Here is a 27,458-nt window from a genome sequence, read left to right as displayed (position 1 = left end):
CATTTGAATGGGTAATTTTTCAACATTGACCCTTACAAAAACTTTTGTTCCAGCTTTTCCGCTCCTTTCCTCTACCCCTTCCCCTAGATGGCAGGTAGTCCCATTCATGTTAAATATGTTAAAATATGTGTTAAATACAATATATGTATACATATTTATACAGTTATCTTGCTATACAAGAAAAATTGGATTTAGAAAGAAGGTAAAAATAACCTGGGAAGAAAAACAAAAATGAAGAAAAACAAAAATGCAAACAAACAATAACAAAGAGTGCAAATGCTATGTTGTGGTCCACACTCATTTCCCAGTTTTCTTTCACTGGGTGTAGCTGGTTCTGTTCATTACTGATCAGTTTGAACTGATTTGGATTCTCATTGCCAAAGATAGCCACTTCCATCAGAATTGATCCTCATATACTATTGTTGAAGTGGAAAATGTTCTCCTGTTCTCTCATTTCACTCAGCATCAGTTCATGTTAAGTCTCTCCAAGCCTCTCTGTATTCATCCCGCTGGTTGTTTCTTACAGAACAATAATAATTCCATAACATTCATATACCACACTTTACTCAGCCATTCGCCAATTGATGGGCATCCACTCAATTTCCAGTTTCTAGCCACTATGAAAAGGGCTGCCAACAACAAAAAAAAATGATTCTTTTAAAAAAAGTTTTCATGTTCCTTGAATTTGCTTATCTTGTGAAATGTTGGTCTATGCCTAATTTTCTGTCAAACTGTTTTCCAGTTTTACCAGCAATTTTTGTCAAATTATGAACATCAAGACTTGAATCTTCAGATTTATCAAGTTCTAGATTACCATGATCATTTACTATCCTGTATTGTGTACTTACAGGCAGGTAGGAGGGTACAGTGGATAGAGCATGGGATTTGGAATCAAGGAAGACTTTCCTGAGTTCAAATTTGGTCTTACTCAGATACTTATTAGCTATGTTACTCTGAGCAAGCTACTTGTTTGCCTCAGTTTCCTCATTTGTAAATAGAATTGGAGAAGGACCACTCTAGTATCTTTGCCAAGAAAACCTCCAATAAAGTCACAGAGTGTACATGAGTAAAATGACTGAACAACAAAATTGGATGCCTAAATCTTTTCTTCCAGTGCCAGATTGTTTTGATGATGACAGCTTTGTAACAAAGATTGAAATCTGTTTTAATGTTATCCTTTTTACTTCATTTCCATATTCTCCATTTCTGTGTCTTTGCATTCTCAATAGAGGTTTTTCTATTCTGCCAGTTCTTTGTGCTGTGCAGCCTAATAATTTTTGTCTACCAATTCTTAATTCTTTGCAGTCATTCAGTAGTGTGCTGTGTTTGTTCCACACTACCCTCAATCCATAGCAGCCTCTGCCTCATCAGGTATTGAATTATTTTTCTTTGTTTTGCAATATTTATTCAAAGATGTGTGAACTCCTTTACTAGATCTGGAGGCTATATTTCCGTGTGCTTTTTAATGTTTTCCCTGTTGATTATCTACTTATGCTCAAGGTCTTTTTCCTTCTGAGATCTTTGGTGATTTCATTCTTTCCCCCATTACTCTCTTTCTTACTTTCTGCCAGACATCCTACTGATGTTTATTTCCTGGGAGATTGAATCAGGCCCAGTGTCTTAGCCCTCCTTCCACGCTGTTGAAAATCATGGTTCACCAGTCAAGGTTTACTCTGCCCCAATCCACTTCTACGTGGACAAAATTGGCCTCTGCTGAATTGGATGCTTTTTTCCGTGGGCTGGAGTGCTGTGTTACCTCCTGACCCCTCCAACTCCAAATGTCCTTCTAAGTTTGCTGCATTCTGCTCTCTTGATGTAGAACACTGCTGCACAGCTACGATAGTCTGGGCATATTTTTCCCATGGCACTAGGAGGAGGGAAGAGTGTGGTTAGGACATAGAGTTATGTGTTATTGTTAGCCTATCTTTCCAGTTGGGTAGCCTTGGAGGGCACTGAGGACAAGAGTATTGAGTGAATGCTGCTAGTACCTAAAAGTTTGGATTTTTGGATTCCTTGACCAAGGAGAGAGCCAAAATTGCTTTATTCCTAGCACATCATTTCTTTTTTTTAGGGGCTTGAGAGATATGAGGATTGGAGAAAATGTCTCGTCTCCTATCATATGATTTGGAAATTGGGGTCCTTTTAAAAAATTATTCCCATCACCAGTCATCATAGAATAGTGTCTTAGCACCTGCTCAATGAGTTTATGATCTGTCCAATTAGGCAGTTGAATATATGATTAGAGATCTGATTGTATTTTACTATAATATATTTAGTATAATAGAAAATTGTTCCTTTTAAAAAATCTTAATGTGTTAAGATGGCACTCAGCTTCTGATCTGCTCTTTCTTGTATATGTGAATTTTTAGGTTGATGTAATCAATATGTGCATACTATTTTGTTTTGCTTTTTTCCACTTAAGTTGTTTCATAAACATTTTTCCATGTGTTGGCAGGATCCATAGTTTGTCTTTTGAATAATATTTTTGTCATCTTTGTCCTCTTGTTGAACAAAATATTGTTGTTTACATTTAACTTCATCATAGGAACAAAAAGTTTCTTTTTTTTTTGAGAACCATTTATTTGTTTGTGTTCTTTGACCACTTTTTCTTTTAGAAAATCTTCCTAAAATACAGATCTGATAATGTCACATCGCACTACCCTCTCTCCCAACCCAGTAAACTCCAGTAGCTCCTGGTTAACTCAGAATCAAATATAAAACCATCTGTTTTCACAACCTGATCCCTTCCTACTTGCCTAGTATTCTTATACTTGAATTCTCTTTCATCCATATTTCTAATCTAGTGTTACTGGTTTTTGTATATGACACTTCACCTCAATGTCTAGCATAATGACTTTGACATTGGAGTTACTTAAAATTTAATTTCTCACTTGGGAGTTAAGTTGGATTTGGTACAGATAAGTTTGTTTTTTTGTTTGTTTTTTTAAATAAATCTTATTGGGGTATCATGATAGTTTATAGTTTCAGTTGTTCCTAACTTTTGGCTGAGGCTTGAACTCAAGGGTATCTGAGAATTCATATAGGTATCAAACCCTATCATTTTGCTCCTTAATTGGCATCAACAAAGTATGACTCAATAGTTATCAGATATAACTGACATGTCTATAAATTAAATACTTGTCTTGAACAGGTATTAATTATTTTTCAAATGTAAATTTGATGTGATTAGGAATGTAATTAAGAAATACAAATTCGTTTAAAACCTTACTGAATTCATGGTATTTTATCATTATGTATTTTCTTGATTAATATTGCTGCTGGTGATAATAATTACTAGCATGTGAAAGTGTGAGCTTTTAAATGTAAGGGGCCATCATACTCAAAAATTGAGAAACACTAATTTAGTGCTTTTATGTTTTAGGAATAGGCTCAAAGCCGCTCCTCTCATTCTGACTTAAAAAAATCTTCATTAGATCCTACCATTCCCCTATTATCTTCTTATGCTTTACAGAGAAATTCTTAGAAAAAGTTGTCTACATTCCTTGCGTCTGCCTTTACTACACACTACACGCCTGTTTTTTGCAAGCTTCTTTTTGATTTTATGGTCGTAGTTCAGTCCTTTTAGTCATGTCTGACTAAATTCCATTGGAAATTTTCATGGCAAAGATCATGGAGTAATTTGCCATTTCTTTCTCTAGATCAGCCTCCCAGATTTGATTCTTTTGTGAAGGCAAAGGAAGCTGACTTGCTTCAGAGAGGTTGGCTTAAAAAGGCCAAGATTGCGCACTATATCCAGGGTCATCTCCAGGCCCCCCACTGCCAGTGTCAGGCCGCCAGTCCCTGAGGACTTGGCTAGTGACTGGAAGAGCTTTGTGATTGCTTTGAGAGAGCACACAGCAGGAGTGTTGGGCTGGAATTACCCAGGAGCGCCTCCTGCCACCAGGGTTCTGATCTTATCACTCACCTGAAGCCCCCCCAAATTAGCTATGATCCCAATCAGGTGGCCCTGTCACCAGCACTCATCTGGGACTTGTTAGACCTGGCCCAGGTTTTTGTCCCAGACAGTCATCAACAACCCACTCAGGCTTGCCCCATGGTGTCTTCTTAGACTTTCCAGGGCTGTTGAAGTGTTTGGTCATGTCTGTGTGACCCGGAACAAGTCACTTAACCCTGTTTCTCTCAGTTTTCTCATCTGTAAAATGAGCCAGAGAAGCAAATCGCAAAGCTATTCCAGATCTCTGCCAGGAAAACTCAAATGGGACCAGGACAAAGCTGCTGAACAACATGAATAACAAAAGTCTGAGGTGTGCAGTGTGTGGCCCTGAGGCTGACTCAGACTGGCTTCTGGAGTTGCTGCTGAGATCCTGGAGTTGATTTCCTATCTTCAGATCTAGCTTTATCACTCCCTTACTCAATAAATTTGATTGATTCCATCAAATATAAAATCTTCTACTTGACAATTGAATCCCTTCCCAACCTGCCATGCTTTCCATACGTTGCTTATTCCATATTGTTTTCTCTGCTCTCATTTCATTTTACATGGTTAGCCTTTGCATCCTTCTCTATTTATCATGTCCATTGTATACTACAACATAGTAATACTTCATTACCTTTGTGTTGTTTAGCCATTCCTTTTGTGATTCATTGGCATTTACTTTGTTTTTAGATTTTTGGCACCAAAAAATGCGTCTATAAATATTTGGTATTTATGGAAGTGTTCTTTTTAGCAGTATACCTGAAAGCAGAAGTCTAGTAGTGAAAATTATGGATCAAAGCATATGGTGCTGTTAGCCAATTTATTTACAAAATTCCTAATTACTTCCCAGAATGATTGTACTAATTCATAATTCCATTAATAGTATTCTCTGGGAGAGAAACCCCAGGTTGTAAGGAGGCTGTGTATGTGATGATGCAATAAAGAAGATCGGGAATGGTCAGACAGATAAGACGAGAACCAAGAAAAAGCCTTGTCATGAAAATCCAGAAAGGAGAGAACACATAGGAAGAGAACGTACTCAACAGGGCCAAATGTTGCTGAGAAATCAAAGATGAGAACCAAAAAAAAGGAGTTGTTTCCATGATCCTGTCAAACTTGACTATCCCCATCTTTTGTTTTCTTAGCCAGTTTTGAATGAGGTGAAACTTCTGATTTGTTTTCATTTGTATTTCACTTATTAATGATTGGGAAATAGCCACTTTTACTAACTATTTGTTAGTACTCTTTCACCACTTTTAGTCATAAATATTTCTGCTGTCTGTGCATCTTTGGTGCCAAATGCTTATTCAAGGAACTTGATGCAAAGATTTACCCCTCTCCTTACCATCTCAGCAGTCACTTATGTTGTTAGGAAAATTAATTTTGTTTTTGCTACTTACCTTAAATACATTTATTTTGTTTGTCCAAATCTTTTAAAAATCCTCATTTTTTGGAATTGCCTCTTTCTTGTTTTGTTTGCTATAAAAATGATCTGATTAATTTTATTTTTGAATCTCTTATTCAGATTGAGTACTCATCTTGAATTTATTGTGGAATATAACCTAAGATATTCTAGTTTCTCCCTAATTGCTTCTCACTTTTCCCAGAAATTCTTATCAAGTAGGGAATTATTTTCTAATTTATTTGTTAATTTGATAGGAGTAGGATCCCCAATTAGTGCTTTTCTGATTACTTACAAATTTGAACATACTTTCAAGTCATAAAATGAAAATGTCTTAATATGTTTTGGATTTTCATTTGATATATTTAATGATTTCACTCATTGTTTTAATTTTTGATGCATTTTTGTAAGGCATACTTTTTTCTCCCCTGAGGCAATTGGGGTTAAGTGACTTACTCAGGGTCACACAATCATAACTTTTAAATATAATTGTCTATCTAGTTGGAATAATTTGTTAGATAAAAATTTTTCTACAATTGAGTTAAAAAAATTTTTTAATTAAAAAATATTTTCATTGGTCTCATTGCTATTTTTGATGTGATGTTTTGGTCAATATCAGTAATGTTCATAAAAGTACTGTCTAGCTTCCCCATTATTACTTTTTTTGAGGAATTCTTTTCTGGTGCTTTGTAATATTGTACTAATGAAACTTTTAATCTGTTATATTTAGTTCATTTTGCATATTATGTCATCATAGTTCCACAGTGTACTTTGTAATCTGTTAGGGTAATTCTCTGTTTCAAAAATTCATGAATTTTGGAAAGTTTACAGCTTTATTTCCTAAACACTAATCTGAATTGCCGGAGTACTTAATTTCCCCACATGTTTTCTTATTTCCTCTTAATTTTATGAAGTAACTGGTAGTTAAAAAATAAATTAATTCAGGAAGTATTTATGCTTTTGTTATTTAAAAATGCAGATTATTTTATAAATTAATCACATTCCTCCAACTCACAAGTCATTTAACTCTTTTTTTTTGCATCTTTTGAATTTTTAAAGACAATGAATGACCATATTGCCTGCAAATAGAGAATTTAAACCCTTCCATTGCCAAAGATTATTCCTTTCATTTCATTTTTATGCTTTATTATTATAGTTAACATTTCCAAAATCATCAAATCTAATAACAGCAGACAATAGTAATTTAAATTGTTTTTACTACAAATAATAGCTTTTTCTTTATAATGTTGGTTTTAAAAAAAGATAATTGAAAAAATACTCTAATAATAGGTTTGTGGATTCATGGATATAAATATTTATGCCTATCCTTATATTTCTATTCTCAATCAAGTGCTCCCCCAGATTTGGCATATATATTTTACCAATTATTTGATAGACATATTTAGGGAAAATATTCATTCATTTTCTGTGGCATCTTTAAGCACTATATTATTTCTTTATTTTTTCCTGCTCTTTTAAATTATTTTCCATGTACACATATCTGTGTCATGTTTGTACTTCGTTATTTGTATATAAGCGTCTTAAGAGAAAGGTCTGTTTGTGCTTTTCTTTGTATATTCAATCCTGGCACATGGTGAGCGTTTAACATTTGCTGACTGATTCACAGTGTGCTTTTAGTTCCATTTTTTCCCCTCTAACTCCTTTTTTTTTTTTTTTTTTTCCAGATGAGAATTCAAGCCATTTATATTTAATTTGTAATTTTAAAAATTGACTTAATTTTTGCTGTGTAAAAATTATTCTGAATAGAAAGTAATAGAAACTTTATTTTTTTTTTTCTATTGAAAAGAATAATAGTACTAGCTGGTATTGGCTAAATTTAATATAGGAGCATCAAATTGCTATTAACTCTTAAATGTATTTCAGACTTGATTCCACCTCTCAGCCATTTTTAGAGAAATAGAAATATTGATTTGGAATGGACATTGCCATCTGCCTTTTTTCTGTCTTTGGTTATCTATGATGATATTTAAATTATAGACCTTTAATTCATTTTGCATTTTTGTTTTTGTTGCTTATTTTTTCTTAAACCTAACTTTATCATTGATTATTATAACCAACATATTTTTACCATCTTATTGAGATTAAAAGCTTATTTATTGTTCTTCAGCTATTTCTGTTGTTTCAAATGTTTCTCTCTGAATGTTTTTCCAGCTTAGCTTCAAAAGCTCTTTTGAAGTTGTTTTTTTTTTTTTTGTTTTTTTGTTTTTTTTTCATAAATTCTTTGAGAGCCGGCTGGCTGTTTAGTTTTTGGATGTCCAGGTTTTGTTTTCAAATGGAATGATAAGATTTTTGAGGTAAGTTGGTTTCTGGTCTTGAAGCCCCTTTTGAAAATACCTACATATGCCATGTTTTATTAAATCTTGTGAGTGGTTTTTATTTATTTTTGATGACTTTATTTCAATCTCTTGGCCACTGAAAGCTTTTTTTCCCCCTAAGTTTGACTACATTTGTGCATGTTGAATTGAATTTTGTGTTTACCCTTGTTGAAGGTCTGTAGATTCTTTTTTCTTTGTTACTTACTTTTGATTTTCCTAAATGTCCTTGACTGCTTTCATGAACAATAGTGATTGCATCCAGTTTTTTTACTTTGATAAATTTCCTCAAGTGTTCTCTATAAATTAATCACTTTTTACCCATATTGCTTTATTTTTCATTTTTCTTTTAATTGCATGATGGGAGGGTAGTGGCTTTTTCCCCCCCTTAAACTTCATTGTCTGCCTGTCTTTTACTATTAATCTACTACAAAAGCATCTACTTAACTGAATATTAAAAGCACATGATAATATGGTTAACAAAGGAACTGAAGGATGGCCCCATGTTCTGAGCCCTAAATCCTGCCTAGCTAGTCTCCTTTCACTATGTCCTGGAGTAGGGCTAACTGCCAGACAGGTTCAGTGATTCAGGCACTGGATTGGAATCACGAAATTTGAGAGTTGGAAGGGAATTCTGCTATTGGCATTGCTTCTCCCAGTCTTATTTTAAGGATGGTGCCCAGGGAAACCATGTTTTCATTCCTCTTCAGGCTTCCATCTTGACTCTCTGAACTTTCTCTACTATAGCCCCATGGTGATGAACCCTGCTAAGCTAATTAAAATTTCTTTGTTTGCAAGTAGATTTCTTCCCTTTTATCAACAATGGTAGTTTCATTTTGGAATTACCCCAACCTTACTTCTTTCTGTGGTTTTTTGTTTTTTTTCCTTTATCTGCAAGTCTTAAAACATTTAAGTGGTTCATACTCTAAAGATTCTATCTAGTAATCTACTGGTTGTTGTGAGATTTGAGATAACATATTTTTACCACTTCTTTTAAAAGTATGTGTATATGTAAACTTGCCACATTCTTTGAAAAATCCATCTTTTTGTTTCATGAATTATGCTGAATTTTGTGGGCCTTCTGGCCTGGATACAACATCTAGAATTCCTAATTTTGTGCATATAACATTCCAATTTCTCTTTATCAGTTGCTCTTAGAGAAGTCTTCTGTAATGCTCATAGATACCCCTTTGCAGAATTTTCCCCAAGCTATTTTAACTATGAAGTATTTTAATTCAGCTATAATGTATTTTAATGATATGAATCTTGTTGTTAAAGAGAATAGGGAGAAAAATCTAGGAAATTAAATCGATACATTAAAAAATACTGCTATCAGCATTTTCTTTTATTTCTATTGCTAGCATTTCTAGAACTGTCAAACAAGAGTGGGGAGAATGGACATTTTTATGTAGTATTATAAGTTTTATTATATTGACTAGGCATCTTCTTGATCTATTAATAAGGACTGTTTTATAGTTTTATAGATTAAATCTATAGATTTATAGAATGCCTGCATGAATCTTAAAGGATTCACTCCCAGGAATTTTATAGCTTCTGTAGTTATTTTGAATATAATTTCCCTTTTAAGCTCTTGCTACTGTGCCTTTTATTTTCATTTATCTATTTATTTATCTATATTTATTTATTTATTTAGAGGCTGGGGTTAAGTGACTTGCCCAGGGTCACACAGCTAGGAAATGTTAAGTGTCTGTGACCAGCTTTGAAGTCTGGTCCTTCTGAATTCAAGGCTGGTGCTCTATCCATGGCACCACCTAGCTGCCCCTACTGTGCTTTTTAAATAAATTATAGAATATATGTAGATTTCTTTCATATCCTATAATTTTGATAAAGGTATATTTCCAATTAATTTCAGTCACTTCTAGGAAGAACTCTAGAGTACATCTTTCACAGTTTTGATATTTTGCAAGTTGGCTTAAAAAATTTAAATGGGAATTTTTTAGGAGTTTTATAGAAGCCTTACATAACAACGAAAAAGTAAATGTATAATATTGTGTAATATCACCCCAAATTTTACATTAAGGAGCTATAAGCATCCTGGGGAGAAAAGAAAAAAATTTAAGACTTCTTCTCTGGTACAAGGGAAAGGCCAAAGCATTTTACATGGATTTTCCAGATTGTGGGGGTATTGTGCTCCTAGGTCCAGTGATATGGAAGAAATAACTGTAATTTCTTCCCTTGCTGGTGCTTACTTCCTCAGTTTCTGTTTCTTGATTTATTACTATAGCTATCATTTTTATGATTTGTGTTAAGTAGTTGTGATAAATGGGCATCTCTTTAACCTTGTTTTTATTGGAAGGTATTCTTCTAACTTCTCTGTATTACATAAAATATTTGCTCTTAGATTTATAAAAACGCTATTTAAAACTCCATTTATTTCTGAAAAAATGATAGAATTTTCAATGCATTTGAGTGGTGGATTTTGTGAAAATTATTCTTGGACATCTGTGGATAAAAATCATTGTTTTTATTTGTCTTATTTAACATTGTTCACTATGTTTATCGTCATATGTTGAAATAATCGTCCGTTACTGGTATAAATCCAACCAGATCATAGTGTATTTTATAAACTTTCTAACAATTTGTTTTATCTTGCTAATGCTTTATTTAAAAATTCATTGTTTATCATTGTTTATTAAGGACATATTTGTTGTTTTTGCTTTGTTTAAGTGTCTTTTGTCCACAGGGTACATCTAGGATATTGTATTGTTTCCTTATCCACTTGTGTTTCTTTTGTTACTTTTGATTGTTTAAGTTGTAATGTAGCATTTTTTAAAAAAAGGTATTCTGCAATTTTTTGTTTTGGTAGACTTTTGTTAGCTTGTAGTTTAAATTTTGTTTTTATTTTGTATTTATCTTTGAGATGTATAGAAAGAGTTTGTTCTTTGTACTTTCCTCTGGTACCTTCTTTAATAGAAATCTTTGTAATATAAATTTTTTTTTCTTTAAAATTCTTCTAGTGGTTCTTTTACCTGTTCAGTTGCATTTGTCATGATTTCTTGCACAATTTCAGTCACTCCTTTTATTATTTTCTTTTGTTCTTCTCTCTTTCACACATTCCCATCATATACATGTACACTTCTACTCAATTGATTTTGGATCCTTGATCGGTTTTCTTATTGTCTTCCTGGGTAACTTTTAAATTTCTTGGATCTTTTTTATTGACTTTATTAATAGGCATGTCCTTTTATTCTTATATTTCTTTGCAGCATAAGTTGAATGGTATAATAAAAATATTTGATCTACATGGTTTCTATCCTTCTGATTTTTGATTCTCTCTCTTAATCTCTCCCTCCTTCACTCTCACACATATACACTCTGTTCTCAACACATCATTCCATTCTAACTGACTAATTGATTTAGAACCTAGCATTAATATATGAAACAGATTTTTATTTGTATGAAATCTTTATAGGAAATTGGACCTGTGACCCTTGGTTGCTTCTACTTAGTTAAGACAATTCTAAATATGTAGCGACCTAAAACTTTATTCTAAATATTTAGTGAAATAGATTTAATACTACACATAGATGATAAAAAAAAAAACTTATAGAATAGCACTAGATACAGTGTGAGCTTCATCTTTTTCTTCTTTAGGGAATCTGTTTACTAAAAAGTCTGAAATCATGTGTAATGTGTAACTTCTGTGAACTTTCCCATATTCCTTAAGGAGTAGCAGGGTGGGGGGTGAGGGAGGTAGGGAGGGCATGTCCTCTTAACTCTTTGAGTCTTACGTAGTCTTCATAATTTTGTTGCATTTATTTTTTATTTTTTGGTGTGTAGTTCTTTACAGTGTTGTGGTCACTATGTGTATTGTTTTCTTGGTTGTGCTTTCTTCTCTCTGCATCAGTACATACAGATCTTTCTAGGCTTCATTGAATACATTATTTCTTATACTATAGTAATCCTTCATTACATTCATGTACCACAATTTGTTAACCAAATCCCCATTTGATAAACATCTGCTTTTCTTTGCAATTCTTAGCTATTAGAAAAATGCTTCCATCTATATGGGTATAAGTTCAATAATGGAGTCTTTGGTTTAAAGGATATGGACATTTTAATGACTTTATTTCCATAATTACGAGTGGTTATACATTCCACAGCTCTGCCAACATTGTCTTAATATGTTGATCCTTCCACACCTTCTCTGATGTTGATTGTTGCCATTTTTTAATTGTTTTTTGCCAAGTTGTTGAGTATGAGGCAAAACCTCAGGGTTATTTGGATATTCATTTCTCTTATTTGCAATTTGCATTCTTTCCATGTGGTTGTAATACATTGTACTTTATATCCTTTGATTATTGGTTAGAATAAGATTTTAAGTTTTTGGAACAAATCAATTGTAATCTGCTTTTTTTTATTATAGCTTTTTATTTACAAGATATGTGCATGAGTAATTTTTCAGCATTGACAGTTGCAAAACCTTTTGTTCCAATTTTTCCCCTCCTTCTCTCTACCCCCTCCCCCATATGGCAGGTAGACCAATACATGTTAAATATTAACCTGCTTTTAGTAAAGGAAATATCAAAATCAGTTATGAAACTTTTTCATATGCATAGTATGCTAAGACCTATTTTCAGTTTTTTTAAATAAGTTCTAAATAAATGTTTTTGTCTTTGGTTTAGGTGACAAACCAAGGCCACCTTCATCAAGCCCCTCCAGCATTATTCGTCGAACTTCCTCATTAGATACACTTGCTGCCCCTTATCTTGCAGGACACTGGCCTCGTGATAATCATGGACAGTCTGTCCCATGCATGAGGGACAAATCTACACAGGTAAGCTTACTAAATGCCTTTATTTTGAGAGGTTTTTTATTTTTCTACTGAATACCTTCTCATAATTTTATTTAAGTCTTTTTATTTTTTACATAGGCTTATTCTTCCTATTCTTGTTTATTATGAAGGAACTCTTTTTTTTTTATGAGAAATTGTATTTTTTTTTTTTTTTGCGATACTTATTTTTTTTTATTTTATTTATAAGTTTTTTTTGACAGTATATATGCATGAGTAATTTTTTTTTTATAACATTATCCCTTGTATTCATTTTTCCAAATTATCCCCTCCCTCCCTTTACTCCCTCCCCTAGATGACAGGCAATCCCATACATTTTACATGTGTTACAGTATAACCTAGATACAATATATGTGTGTAAATCCCATTTTCTTGTTGCACATTAAGAATTAGATTCCGAAGGTGTAAGTAACCTGGATAGATAGACAGTAGTGCTAACAATTTACATTCACTTATGAAGGAACTCTTAAATAATTTTCTATTTTGTAAAGAAAATCTGTTTAAGGTATTAAATTTAAACATTAGTTTTGTTTTTGGATTTCTGTTAAGATTGTGAAAGTGAATCAGATAGTTTCAGTATTAAAATTTCTTATCTAAATACATAGGGAAAATATCAATTTCATTCTAAAAAACCTTTTTATTTGACAGTAAAATATGCAGAACTGATAAATTTGAGAGCTAATTTTTCTGTAAGAACTTTGAATATTAAAGTTTTAGGCATATTTTGAATAAGGAGATAAGGACACCTACTGACAAAATAGGGATTTTAAATGAACAGTCTCTTGAATGTTATACCCTGGACACAAAAGGGAATAGAATAAAGTTAGGGTGATGAGATCATAGTCTTACAGGTGAAAGAAACTTTGGATATAAGGTAGTATTTGTGTATGGAAAATAGAGGTCTATATAGTTAGTGACTTGCTTGAGCTTACCTAATTAGGGATAGAACCAACACTGGGATCCTGAATTATCTCAGCCTATTATAAATAAGGACTTATATCACAGAGATTCTCATAGTTGGAAAGAATCTCAAATGGGATCCAGGATAACTTTTGTTTGAATAAGAATTCCATTTTCATCCTTTCTGATAAATTGCTAGCAGACTTTTAATGAAGGCATTGGCAAGATTCACTGCTTAAAAAGGCAGTCCACTGCACTTTAGGTAGTTAGGATTATTAATTTTGGGTCTTTTCACTTCACTTGCCTTGACTTCACATCATCTCAACTCCTGACTTTCTGACTTCTTTACTTTGTCTCTCCCCTGTTCTCCATCAATAAAGATAATTCTTTACTGATCTCTTCCACCATTAGAATATAAGCTCCTTGAGAGCAGGAGAACTCTGTTTTGGGGGAGGAAAAGACTGTACTTATATTTCTAGCACTTAGCATAATGGCACATAACCCATAAGTATTAAAATTCTGTCTATGGAGTCAAATAGAATAAGTCTGATTCCAGTCCTTCAAGTATGTGAAGAAAACTCCTAAATTTTTAAAATTTCTCTTGAAGCAAGATATCCCTATTTCTTACAGCAAATCTTTGTATGGGTTATGACTTGCCATCACAGTATGAAGTTTTCAAAAGAAGAAATTTCAGCTATCAATCTTATGAAAAAGTGATCCAAATGACTAATAAGTGAAGTATAAATTGAAATAACTCTTGAGATTTGAACACATGCATAGCAAGTGAAACAAGGTAATGCAAGAAATGGAACATTAATTACACTTAGGCTGAGCTGCAATAGAATAAATAGGTGATCTATTTCTGTTAGAAAAAGTAAAGTGTCATATACCTTTTGACCTAGAGGTTGCCCTACTAGACATTATTGGTTAAAGACAGAAATAAATATTCCATGATATAAATATAGGCACCATCATTTTTCATGGTAATCAAAAAATGAAAACAGAGTAGATTCCCCATTCTTTGGGGAATAGCTACTGACCAATTGTGGTTTTGTTGACTTAATGGAATAATGGTGTATTGTAAGAAATGATGTCTATGAAAATTTAGGAGAAAGATAAGCTTATAAGGTATAACAGTAAAACAGGTAGAACTAGAACCAATATATGTAATCGCTATGATAACTAGTAAAAATAACACTAAAAATGATTGAATTCATTTGCAGTGAGCAATCTTGATTCTGGAGAATAGATGGCAAAACACATTTCTCTCTTCTTAATGACAGTATATCAGCCTACAAGAGCAGAATATTGCCTATGTTGTCAGACAGAATTTATTTGGCTGGTAATTTTCTTTAACTGTTTTTCTTTGTTACAAGGGAGGCATTCAATAGTGAGGGAATAGTGGAAAACAATTTTGTTGTTAAGAAAAAAAAAGGTCTCAATAAAACTCTGGTAATTCACGTATTCTGGTAAAATTCTCATAATTCAAAATTCACGATTTTGTTTGCCTTCCTTTGAGACTTATCCAGTTAGTTTGTCTGTCTTTTTCCCAAAATGGAATACTCAAAAGTGAACCTAATATTCCATGTATGGTCTAATCAGGTACTATGAGCCGTTAATGTCTTCTTCTTTTGGAACACTTTCTATATTAATGTAGCTTAAGATGATGCTTTAATGTAATAATGATTCAGTGAGGTTGTAATCAGTTGCAATTCTTTTTCAGTTGTACTATGTGATAGCATCATGTATTACTGAAAGGGATTTTTAAAATTCAAGTATAAGACTTGAAATTTCATATTTTTACATTTGAATGAAACTGAGCTTATCAAGATCTTTTTACTTAACTTTATACAATATCACATTATTACAACTATCTTCCTTTCCCCCCACTTTCATAGTATTTTATTTTTTTCAATTTTGTGTAAAGATAGTTTTCAACATTTATTTTTCAAAAATTTCCCCCCTCTTTCTTATCCCCACTCCCAAGACAGCAAGCAGTATGATATAGGTATAATTATCTTTCTTAACTTTTGTTATATACAAATTTGATAAGTCTAATATCTTTGTCTTTATTCAGGTTATTAATGAAAATGTTCAACAGCACAAGACCAAGGACAGATATTTGGGGTACTTCTTTTGAAATTTGGATCCAATCATTTAATTGGTCAGGATCACCAAACTCAGAGGAACTTTAGAGGCTATCTGGTTTATTTTCTTATTTGACAGATAAGGCATAATTTAGACCAAGTCCTCTGATTTCCATATTTGTGCCTTTTCAACCATATTGTGAGACTTGAACAAATTCAGAAACCTAGGTAAATAGTATGCCCAGCATTAATTACCCTCATCTACTAGTGTAATGATCTTATTAGGGAAAAAAAAAACCAGTCAATTTATGTTATTTAACCTCCTGTGGGCCCTCATTGCAGTAAGTGATAGAACATTGCACCTGTAGTCAGGTTCAAGTTTGACCTAAGACATTTAACTATCTTTGAGCTTGAGCAGTTCACTGCATCTCTGTTTGCCTCTTGTTTACCCATCTGTGAAACAGGGATAACTGTTCTTACTTCCTGAGGATTTTGTGAAGATAAATGAGTTTTCCTCTTGTCCAAGATTTTAGTGGAAATCTTAAAATGAATTTGATCCTTTCCTAAGTAGCCATGTTCTTCCGCCAAAGGAGGAATAAGGAAGGTAAGTAAGGTCATTGGATTTGGTAATTATGAATTCTTTGGTAACTTGGAAAGGCAGTTACCATTGACTGGAAACCAGATTCCAGAGATTTTAAAAGACAATAAGATCACAGGAAATTAAGTCTGATAAGATTAATGGCTTTCCAACAAATTTTAGTCAGGAAGGGAAAAAAAGATACAGGACATTAACAACTGGGGATGGTGTAGTCAAGTCTGATTTTTCTGAAAGGATTGTGGAGACATTTTGGAAGGAACTTTTTCAGTCTTTAAAGATTGTGGAATTCCTTAGTCTCTTCTCCCCTCTTTTCCTTCCCCCCAATTAAATTTAGTAAATAGTTTAAGTCCTATTACAAATTGAGCCTCATTTGAAACATTAGATAGCTTGGGGTGTGTATGTGTATATATATATATATTTATTTATTTATTTTGCATGAGGATTTCCATTTCACATCAGATCATTTAGTAACTGGGGAGTGTCTTATAAATTGGAATCTTAGAAATGAGACCTTTACCAGAAAAACTTTCTGCAAAGACTTTTCCCTAATCAGTTGTATTCTCAATCTTAGTTCTATTGGATTTGGTGGAAGAACTCCCTCTATCACCTATTCTACAACTTTGTTTTGGGTTCCTAGAGATGGATTAAATGACTTGACTAGGATCACATTGTGTGTCAGAGGTAAGACGTAGAACCCACATCTTCTTGACTCTGGGTTAACTGACTCTCTATTCACGATGTTAACAGTGCCAGTAATTTTCTCAGCTAAAGTTAAAAGATATTTAAGACCCTGAATTCATAGGTTTTAGAATTATAAAGTAAGACATCCAGGTAAGATTGCATTGTGTTGGGTTATATGGGAGCCCAGTTCTTCCAAGTTTTACTCTAGCAGTGATAGAAATAGGTCATCAGATTGAATAGTGACCAAGAAATGTGAAGAGAAACATCATTAAATTCCTTCATTCAGCTCAGATCTGCACCAGAAGGCAGCTGGAAGTTGTAGACATTAGAAGAGCTGAGTGCTACGAAGAGAAACAGAGTGGTTGTCCACAACAGTCCCATATAAGAAGCTTACATCATAGCCCTGATTAGGAATCCCTCCAGAAAACAGAGATCTTCCACTACAATGAATGAGGCAGAGAGAGATAGATAAACATACTACAACTGACCAAGGAAGCCTTGGCAAGAGGCAGAAAACCAGCCAACGTCCCTGACTAGCAACAGCTGACAACCTGGTTCTAAGCCGACAACGTGGAACCTTGAAAGGATCTGGCTGCAGTCATACCAAAAGAAGGAGTCTGTCAGCAGAAACAATCTGGGAAATGAAAATCAGGATAAAGAATTCCTGGCTGTCAGATTCATTCATTCAAGATCCAACATTACCTGGAAGAAATGAATCAAAATGAGGACTATGGAGGAAAGAATTGGAAGGAGAACTAATAGTTTTATTTTTCTATTTAAAAATTTTTATCATTTTGCTTTTCATCAGTTACATGTAAACGACAATTTTTAATATTCATTTTAATTTTTTGAGCTCTAAAATCTTTTCCCTCCCTATGCCTGCTCCTCTAATTGAGAAGGCAAGTAATTTGATATAGCTTATAAATATGCAAAATATATTTAAATAAAAAAGTTTTAAACTTTTAAGTTTTGGGGGTTAATTTATACTTAAGCTTTCAGTTTTAAAGTTTTAAGTAGGAGATCTGCTATATTAATTAGAGAGAAAAGAAAAGGAAATATATTAGGAAAAAATCAGGGCAGAAATTTTTTTTCTTAATAGTATTTTATTTTTTCAAATACATGTAAAGATAGTTTTTAACATTCATTTTTGTAAGATTTTGTGCTCCAAATTTTTTCTCCTTTTCTTAGCTTTCCCATCCCCAAGCAATCTGATATAGATTAAATATGTGCAGTCCTTTCTAATATTGTATCATGTTGTACAGACAAAAAAGAGAAAAAAATGATGAAAAGGTAAAAATATTGTTTCAATCTATATTCAGTTTCCTTAGTTTTCTTTCTGAATGCGGAGAGCATTTTCCATTCCAATTACTCTTGTTGAGAAGAGCTAAATCCATTATAGGTGATCATCACATAATCTTCTTACCGTGAACAGTGTTCTCTTGGTTCTGCTAACTTCATTCAGCATTAGTTCATATAAGTCTTTACAGACTTTTCTTGAAATCAGCCTGCTCATCATTTCTTAATAGAAGAATAATATTCCATTACATTCATATGAATATCCAGCCATTCCCTAACTGATGGGGTATCCACTCAATTTTCAGGTCCTTGCCACTTCTCTTTTATGATCTTTTTGATTGAGATCAGTAATGACAATGCTGGATCAAAGGATATGCCCTTTTGGCATGGTTCGAAATTGCTCTCCAGAATTGTGTTCATCAATCTCTAGATTGGGTCATCAGAATTTGAATTTTTTTGTTTCTTTTTTTTTATATAATAGTTTTTTTATTTTCAAAATATATGCAAAGGTAGTTTTCAATAATCACTCTTATAGAACCTTTGTGTTCCAAATTTTTTCTCCCTTTCTCCCTATCTTTTCCTTCCTCTAGATCTAGCATGTAATCCAATATAAGTTACACATGTGCAGTTCTTCTGCACATTTATCATGTTGCACAAGAAAAATCGGATCAAAAGAGGGGGGAAAAAAAGCAAGCAAACAACAAAAAAAAGTGAAACTACTTTGTGGTGATCCGCATTCAATCTCCATAGTCTTCTCTCTGGGTGCAAATGGCTCACTCCATCACAAGACTATTGGGATTTCTCTGAATCACCTCATATTAAAAAGAGCCACATCCATCACAATTGATCATTGCATAATCTTGTTGTTGCTGTGTCAATGTTCTTTTGGGTCTACTCACTTCACTTAGAATCAGTTCATATAAGTCTCTCCAAGCCTTTCTGAAATTGGTCTGATCATTTCTTAACGATAAATAATATTCAATTATATTTATATACCATAACTTATTTAGCCATTCCCCAACTGATTAACACCAGAACTTAATTCTTAGTAAGTGAGAGCTAACAAGAATAGCTAAACATGGATCTGGGAAATATACAATTGTCTCAGGCTTGGTTTGTGCCAATAAAATACAAACGACAAGGCAACGGAAGCTAGCAGATTTAGAACTAAACCACTGTACTACAGGATTACTTCATAAAAATAGAAAAAATAATAACAATTAATCTGGGGAGATCTCAAACTGCAAACTAATACAAATTAGGTATTCAACATTCAAATCCAAAAGAACATAGTAGTGTGTTCCTTTTTCTTCTGTACAACATGATTCAACCAAACAATCTTAGCTTTTGAATAAGAACCAAACATTTGATAGAAGCTGCTGAGAAACAGAAATTATTCATACCAGTGTCTTATACCATATGCTACAATAAGCTTCAAAATGATCCATAACCTAAATATAAAAGCTTATATCATAAATTAGAATAGGGGAAGGATTCATGATCCTCCCTCCCCCCTCCAAAAAAAAAAAAAAAAAGATGGTAGGATAAGGAAATATAATTTTGATTATATATAATTTAAGAAGCTTTTACAGAAACAAAACCAGTACAGTTAAAATTAAAAGGATCATGGTTTTAGCAATATTTTTGAATCCCTTTGTATTAGTAGGACTTTAGTAGATAATAGTCTTTCTTGTTTCATGGTAACAGGGCCTAGAGCTAGAGTTATGGCATTCTCTTAGATTATTTTTCTTCTTGGTTGAAATAAACCTGTCAATTACAGTTTAGTTTTTGGACCTAGTCATTCAGGCCAGTTTCAAATCTTCTCTATTCCCACCAGCTATTTTTGTTTTTGTTTCTTAGGTTACCTTTTTCCTGTTTTCTGTGTTTTGTATAGATACTTGTGTATCTCTAGAATGTAAGTTCCTTGAAGACAGGGACTATTTTGCTTTTGTCTTCCAGTGATTAGTGCCTAGTATAGTTCTTGGCATGTAGTAATCCCTAAATAAATGTTTTGTTATTTGAATTAGTTAATCAATAAATATTTATATTATGGACCTACTCTGTGTTAGATACATTGCCTTTCTTGAAGTTTTTCTCATCCTGATCTTCACCCTATGACCCCCTGGGATTTTCTTTCCATTTGTTCACTGTTGTCTTTCATTAATATGTAAGCCCTTAGAGGTGCAGGCATCTTATTATTTACTTATTTTTTGTGAGTGCAATGCTTGGCACAATGTAAATGCTTAATAAATAAATGCCTGCTACCTGGAGATATAAATGCTGAGAATAAAACAGTTTTTACTTGCAAAGGGCTTACCTTAATGGAGGAGGTAAATATACATAAAAACATACATTGCATAAAGATAAAATGAATAAATGTAAATACATAGTAGTTAAAATATTAGAGGGTTTGGGCAGGTGGTCACTGGGATTTTTGAAGACTTCAGGGAAGGATTAGAAAGGATTTCACACAAAAAATGATGTGGAACTCTTAAAGGAAGAGAGGGACTTCTCTTCCTTTAAGTGGCGCCAAGGAGAAGTTCATTATTGTCCTGTGGGCAGCTGGTGCAGAGGCGCAAAAAAGCAGGAAGTAGATTATGTTTGAGGAGTTAGACGATTGCAGAGATAGTCAAATCCATTGAGGCTGGGAAGATAGGCCTTTAAAAGCTCAATAGAAGCAGTGGGTTTTATCTCTCAGATAGTTAAAGGGTCTCTGGTTTACTTGAAGTGGGGGGAGTCACATGGTTAGGGAAAACTATGGCAGCAGTGTGGGTGCAGCATTGGAATGGGAGAAATGGGAGGTGAACAGGGGAATGGAATGGGCGCCTCACAAAGGGGCTGGCTGGGGGAGGGGAGGAAGAACATTGGAAGGTACTTTCCAGATTTGTTGCACCAATTTCATAACTCTAGTACCTGTCTTCTTTTCATAGCTCTCTTGATGTGAGTAAATGAGAATAGTTTTTCCTGTCACTATTAATAGTTTTCTAGAATCCTTCTTTTAAGAATTTTGCTCATATTTTTGGTCCCCTTACCATTTGGGAATGACTCTTATGAGATATTTTTTTAATTCCCATAGTAACTTTTTTTAAGGGGAGGAATTGAAAAATGAGACTTGGTTTTTTTTTTTTTTTGTTTTGTTTTGTTTTGTTTGTTTGTTTTGGTTTGCATGGCCTGTTCTTGAGGAATACTTCTTGTTTAGTTTTAAGACAAAAATTGTCAGAAGGTTAGTTTTTCTTTTTCTTTTTAACTTTAGACACTAGACATTACTAAACAAAATCAGAAAGCCCCAGATAAAAAAAGATTTTGGTTACAAAATAAGGTGGGTACATGGGAATTTTACAGAAAGTAGGAAGGAGAAGGGAATGATTTACACATCAAAGAAGAAATGGCAGAAAGGGAAGATCTATATCAGGTAAAACAGGAAACTAGCTAACAGGAGCTTTGGCTGATAAATTTGATTTTGTAGATCCCAGCTAAACATGTGACTTGTTCATCTTAAATGTACTAAGAAAGTTAAGCCAGAAAATTTTTTAGGACCTTGTAAATAAAATAAAATACAACATTTTTTAGTTCTGTGAAGTTTGTGGTCTGTCCATGTGGAAGGCTAGACTAGATCTATGTATCTTCAGTGGGGAAAACTCTGCTGATCACATAGGTAGAAATTAGAGAAAGAAAGAAAAATCATTTTAGCATAAGGAAGAACTGTTAGAATTATTAAAAGATATTGGAAAATTGATTAGGCTTCATTGAATTAAGCTATTTATTGCAGCACTTTTTGGATTCACAAACAATTGAAAACAAAAGTAGGTACTCATCAATTGAGGAATTCTTGAAAAAATTGTAGAAATATCAATAGAGTAAAATGTTACTGTATTGTAAGAAGATAGAACTATACAAAATCCAGAGAAATTTAGAAAATTTATATGAATTAAATTTATAGTGAAATAAGCAAAAGAAGGAGAACAACCTCTAGGATAGTGATTGTAACATAAGGAAAAAATATTTGAAAGGACTTTAAAGCTTATCAGTACTGTGACCAGTCATGACTTAAGACTCATAGTGAAGCCTGCCTCTTGCCTTTTGGCAGATGAGACATATTTTCAAACATAGTCCCAGTGTTAATCTGGACATACACGCTTGTTTTAAGAGAAGGTATCTTTGGGATGTTCAGAAGATAGTAGAAAGTAAGATGCAAAATATATGAGAAAAGTGTGAAAAATTGAAAAACACTCTGAAAAAAGTTCAGAAAATGAAAATAATTGCGTTTCTCTACTGTTTTGTTAAATATAGTAATAATATGCATTTTTAAAAATTAACAGAAGTACATAATTTCATATATAATATTTGTTTCTATATTGACATGGCTAAGTTTTTATTATTTTATTTTTATTTTTTTCTGAGGCTGGGGTTAAGTGACTTACCCAGGGTCACACAGCTAGGAAGTGTTAAGTGATTGAGATCAGATTTGAAGTCTGGTCCTCCTGAATTCAAGGCTGGTGCTCTATCCACTGTGCCACCTAGCTGCCCCGACATGGCTAAGTTTTTTAAAAAATTTATTTCCAATTTTCTTTCTTTCATTGAAAAGTCAATAAAAATAAAACCCATTAAAAAATGTATAGACACGCAATAAAGATTTCTGCTTTAGCCAGAAATCCTCTAACCTCCCTTCTATCCATTCAAGAAAAAAAAAAGTAGGTGAAAATATGCATCAGTCTGTATCCTTTCCATCATTTCTCTTTTTTGAAGGTGATAGCATGTTTCGTCTTGAATCCTTTAAGGAGAATTTAAAATTAAGTATCTAATTTTATTGGCCAAATTTAAATATTTACAATTATTTGCACTTTGAATTTCTGTCTACATCTTGTCCCTAACAGTTCATTAGTTATGTCCTATGTATTAACTTTCTATAGAATTTCAAATAAATTTTGCAAATAACTATGCACTTCAGTATCAATTCAGGTAACTCTTGCCATGTGTAGAAAAGCACAGAGAAGATATTTCCCTGCTCATCATGTCTTTTATTTATTCTCTTTGTATTTGTATATTTATTTTACTTTTTAACTTAGTTTTCAGTGTATAATGTTCTTTTCTTTTCTGTTTCTTGGCTCTATTAATGTAAATCTTTTCAATTGTTTTGGTTATCTTTTACTGTCTCAAAATTAGCCTTTCAGGATATAGATCACAGAATTGTATTCAACTTTTTTGGTATTCCTTTTATTTATCTATTATTTATTTATTTGGGGAGTAGTCATTTTTTTTTTTTAAATTGGCATGCTGTAGTATATTCATCCATTCACCAATTTGTGGGATAAGTAAGTTGTCTCTTATTTTTCTATTGTAAGTTATAGCTTTTATATAGAACTGCCTCTCTATATGATAACCATCTTTCATGAATTCCTTACTATTCCAGTTCCTCATTATGATAAGGATAGGAATGACACTGGGTTCTTAAAGCCTCTGACCAATCTTCCTCACCTAGAAAGACTTTGCTTCCAGGACACTAATGGACTTCCAGAACTGGCCTTGGAGATTTTCAGAACAATGTGCAATTGTTCTTAAGATGCTGAATTATTTTGGTTACTGGGGTTCTTGAAGACCATCTGTTTACTTTGTGGATTTGTGACTTGCTTTGGTAGGGGGAAAATTATGCACACAAAGGAAATCACCAGATCCTTGAAGTATTGAAGGATAATAAGATTCTTAGGGCATGTTCCCTATGGTCTTATTGAAACCAGTTTTGTGCCTCAAGTAGAGTTGAATACAGATATACTCAGTTCAAATTTGTCTTGCTAGAATACCCTCAAAAACAATACTGGCAATATTCAGTTTTGTGACTTTTTGGTAAGTTTGAAATGGTAGCCTATATTTTTAAATTTGCATTTTTATTGGTGACATTAAACATTTTTTTAAGTCATTAGTTCTATTATGTGTATCTTTTTCTTTTTTGATCTAAATCATTTTTTTCTTGTTTTTGTCTTTTGGCCTACTTATCCAATATTAGATGAAGTGTTATGTCAATATTTTAATGCATCTGTGAACATAGCACAGTGGGTGCAGATTGTTGTCTGTCAATCTGCTGATCATCCTGGTGAGAGACCCTGGTCTTCCTGTTAAATCATGCTGGAAGGTTTTAGATTGAATGTCTGTATCAGTACCCTATAAGTAGTAGGGATTAAGTTTCTTATACTTTATTGTATTTGCTGTTTTAAGATAATTTTATTTGATATTTTTTTTTTATAACACCACATTCGCTTCCCAGTGTGTTTCCCCACCTCCCTGCTAGTCATTCCTCATACAGAATTTTTATAAAAGAAAAAGCATAGTTTAGTAGAACTAAAAAATGTATAGAAAACATAATGGCAACCTATAATTGTTCCAAATGTGTCCATCTGCAAATAAAGTAGGATGGTGTTTTTTCATCTAGCTTCTTCATTTAATATAAGCATGGGCATTGTAATTAAAAGCATTCAGTTTGAATTTTGTTTTTTTGTTCTTCATTCCATTGTTACTATGTGATTTATGTATATATTTGGCTCTGCATACTTTACTTTGTTTCTGTTTATATTAAGTCTTTTCATGCAACTATGTATTTATCATATTTGTTTCTTACAAGATATTTCATTCACTTACCATGACTTGTTAACCAGGTGTCATAAGAGGTCAAAGGTTATAAATACAGTTCTCAATTTTAAAAAATTATTACCAACCTTTCAAAAGGAATGCTCCAAATAACTAATAACAAAAAAAAATAAAGTTTACAACTCTTGGGTTTCTGCTTTTTACACAGTAAATTGGTAACGACAATAAAAAATTGAAACGCCAAATACAGGAGGGATTATCTAAAGATAGGCATATTATTGCAGTGTTGGTGGAGCTATGAATTGATTTGATTTAACCGTTTTGGAAAGTAATTTTGAATTCTAAGAAAGTTAAAATGTGAGCATCAGAAATAATAAAACATTTTAAAAGGGGGGGAGAATATTTGTGATTTTTAAGAAAATAAATATTTTTATGTTTTTAAATTCAAAATTCTTTTAACATTTGTTTTCTCTGAGATTTCTCTGAATTCTTTGAGATACTATGTTTATGAAAGATTTCTATTTCTAGATTTTTATTCTGTTCCACTCAACTGTTTGTTTTTTTCGTACCTAGTAGCAAATAATTGAATGAAGATTGAATTGTAATAAATTTTCTTTCTTTTTTTTTTTTTTTTCCTGAGGCTGGGGTTAAGTGACTTGCCCAGGGTCACACAGCTAGGAAGTATTAAGTGTCTGAGACCAGATTTGAACTCCAGACCTCCTGAATTCAAGGCTGGTGCTCTATCCATTGTGCCCCCGTAATAAATTTTCAAGATGAGATGTCTATCTTAAATTTTTTGTTCTTTCTATTCTTGGTTTTCTTAATTTTAAAAATTAATTTAATTATATTTTTAACCTCGCAGTATACATGTAAATATTCCCCCCAAGTAGTTGTTTATAATTGTCTTATTTTGTATTATCATATTTTATAATAAATTTCTTATTTTTATATCATTATTATAATATTTTATCTTAAAGGCTTATTTTTATCAGTATAATTATCATATTTTATGATAAATGTCTTATTTTGTAAGTTGTTTATTATCCTCTTGACCATTTATACATTGGAAAAAAGATACTGCTTTTGAATATTTTTCTACTAGTCTCCACCTTCTCTTCCAACCTATGTCGATACTTGGGATATTAATATAATATAGTTTATTTTAAGGCTTGGGATGACTTTTAGTAATGAAACTTATATTTCTTTACTCAAAAAGATGGTTTTCAAGAGTTTCTATGACTGAAAAATACAGTTTCTCTTCACCTAGTCTTGAAGAGAACCTTTCCAATCTTAGCAAGGCTAGTTATTTGAATAGTGCACATCTTAGTGTGTCACTAGTCTTCTGCTTGATGCCTTTTCAGTAAGGACCTGTCAGATTGTGTATTTCCTTACCTGCTTGGTCATTGGAATAAGCCTTAAATTTCCTGCTTTGTCTTTTTAAACATGGAATATTCTTTCAGTAACAATTTTTGTTAAAAATAAAAACTTCAAAGTGATAATGGTTTTTAGTCAATATATTCAAATTCACGATTCATAATTTTAAATCTAATTCTGAATCTTATATAGACATTTTTTGAGTAAAATAATTTTCCCCTATTCCTGCTGAAAAGGCTGTGGAGATTCTTAACTGGGTCTTGCTTTTAAAGATAGTATATAATTCCATTCTTTTCAAAATTATCACTACTTAAATATTTCAGTGACCTTTTTTATGCCATCACTTCTTCTATCTTTCCTTTTTTCCCTTCCTTTGGGAGCCAGAACAGTCTCAGTTTGAAATCTACCTACTCCAGCAGATGGTGGTTTCCTAGGTCTTCTCAGGTTACTGACCCCCTTAAGAGTTTTCTCTGCTTTTGGTACCTCTGAACAGAAAGTCCTGAAGGCTACAAGACTTTTTGGTTCATTTCTGGAAGATAGTTTTGGGAGTCTAGTAACCTATTTGCTTTCCCTATGCTGATTTTGTTATTGAGTTGCTATGTTCCATTACCTAGGAATATCTTACTGACTTCATGTGCAGTTCTAGACTAGACGTCACTTAATGTATTTCTCATTGAATTTCTTGATCATTGTTCAATCCAGTACATATTTCAGGTTTTTCCTGAAAGCTATGTGAGAACTGAGCCATCTGTCTTTGCTTAGGCAGTCATCTTGGTTGGAAGACTCACAACTTTATATTTCTCTACATTGGAGTCCTTTGGATTTTTTCCATTTGCAAGGCTGTTTCTTTGAATTTCTTCAAATTCAGAATCAAGGTCACCCCTCATGATCTTATATATTTAGTGGTATTCCCCATCTTGAATCTCACTTAAGCAGCTAAGGTTTAATCATCTGTTTTACAAATATTTTTATTTCTCTGCCTCCCATAGGAATATCTCTCCCCCCTCCCGGTGAGGCTGGGGTTAAGTGACTTGCCCAGGGTCACACAGCTAGGAAGTGTTAAGTGTCTGAGACCAGATTTGAACTCGGGTCCTCCTGAATTCAAGGCTGGTGCTGTATCCACTGTGCCACCTAGCTGCCCAGGAATATCTCTTTAGTACTTTTTTATATTTTGATCAAATAATTTAACAATTTGATATGTCTTCTACCATGCATTGTGTTAATTCAGCTTATATAAGAATGAAATTTGGTTCCTTGCCTCTTTTTTTTCCTCTTTAATATGTTTAGAGGCAGTAATGGGTAAGAAGAGCCTTGATGGCAACACAGGCTGGCTTATATGAAGCTATGGGGTAATTGTTTTTTCCTCCTCAGGCAATAGCTCCATTTGTCTCCATTCCCCTTATTGCTGTCTGTTAAAACTACAATTCTTTGGCAGCAAGCAATGGAAACCTTCATATC

General features: G+C 32.9%; 1 protein-coding gene across 2 annotated transcripts in view; it reads left to right on the top strand.

Moving 5' to 3' along the window:
* Nucleotides 1-27,458, top strand: part of FAM117B (family with sequence similarity 117 member B) — a 98,074-nt gene that overhangs the window by 19,712 nt on the left and 50,904 nt on the right. For both annotated transcript variants that reach the window (XM_074299013.1, XM_074299011.1), the window contains exon 2: nucleotides 12,319-12,470. In XM_074299013.1, the coding sequence (XP_074155114.1) occupies nucleotides 12,319-12,470 (152 nt within the window). The remainder of the gene's footprint in view (nucleotides 1-12,318; nucleotides 12,471-27,458) is intronic.

This window comes from Sminthopsis crassicaudata, chromosome 3 (genome assembly GCF_048593235.1).
Source record: "Sminthopsis crassicaudata isolate SCR6 chromosome 3, ASM4859323v1, whole genome shotgun sequence".
NCBI lineage: Eukaryota > Metazoa > Chordata > Mammalia > Dasyuromorphia > Dasyuridae > Sminthopsis > Sminthopsis crassicaudata.
The sequence above is the reverse complement of the archived record's forward strand: the minus strand, read 5'-3'. Positions and strand labels throughout refer to the sequence as shown.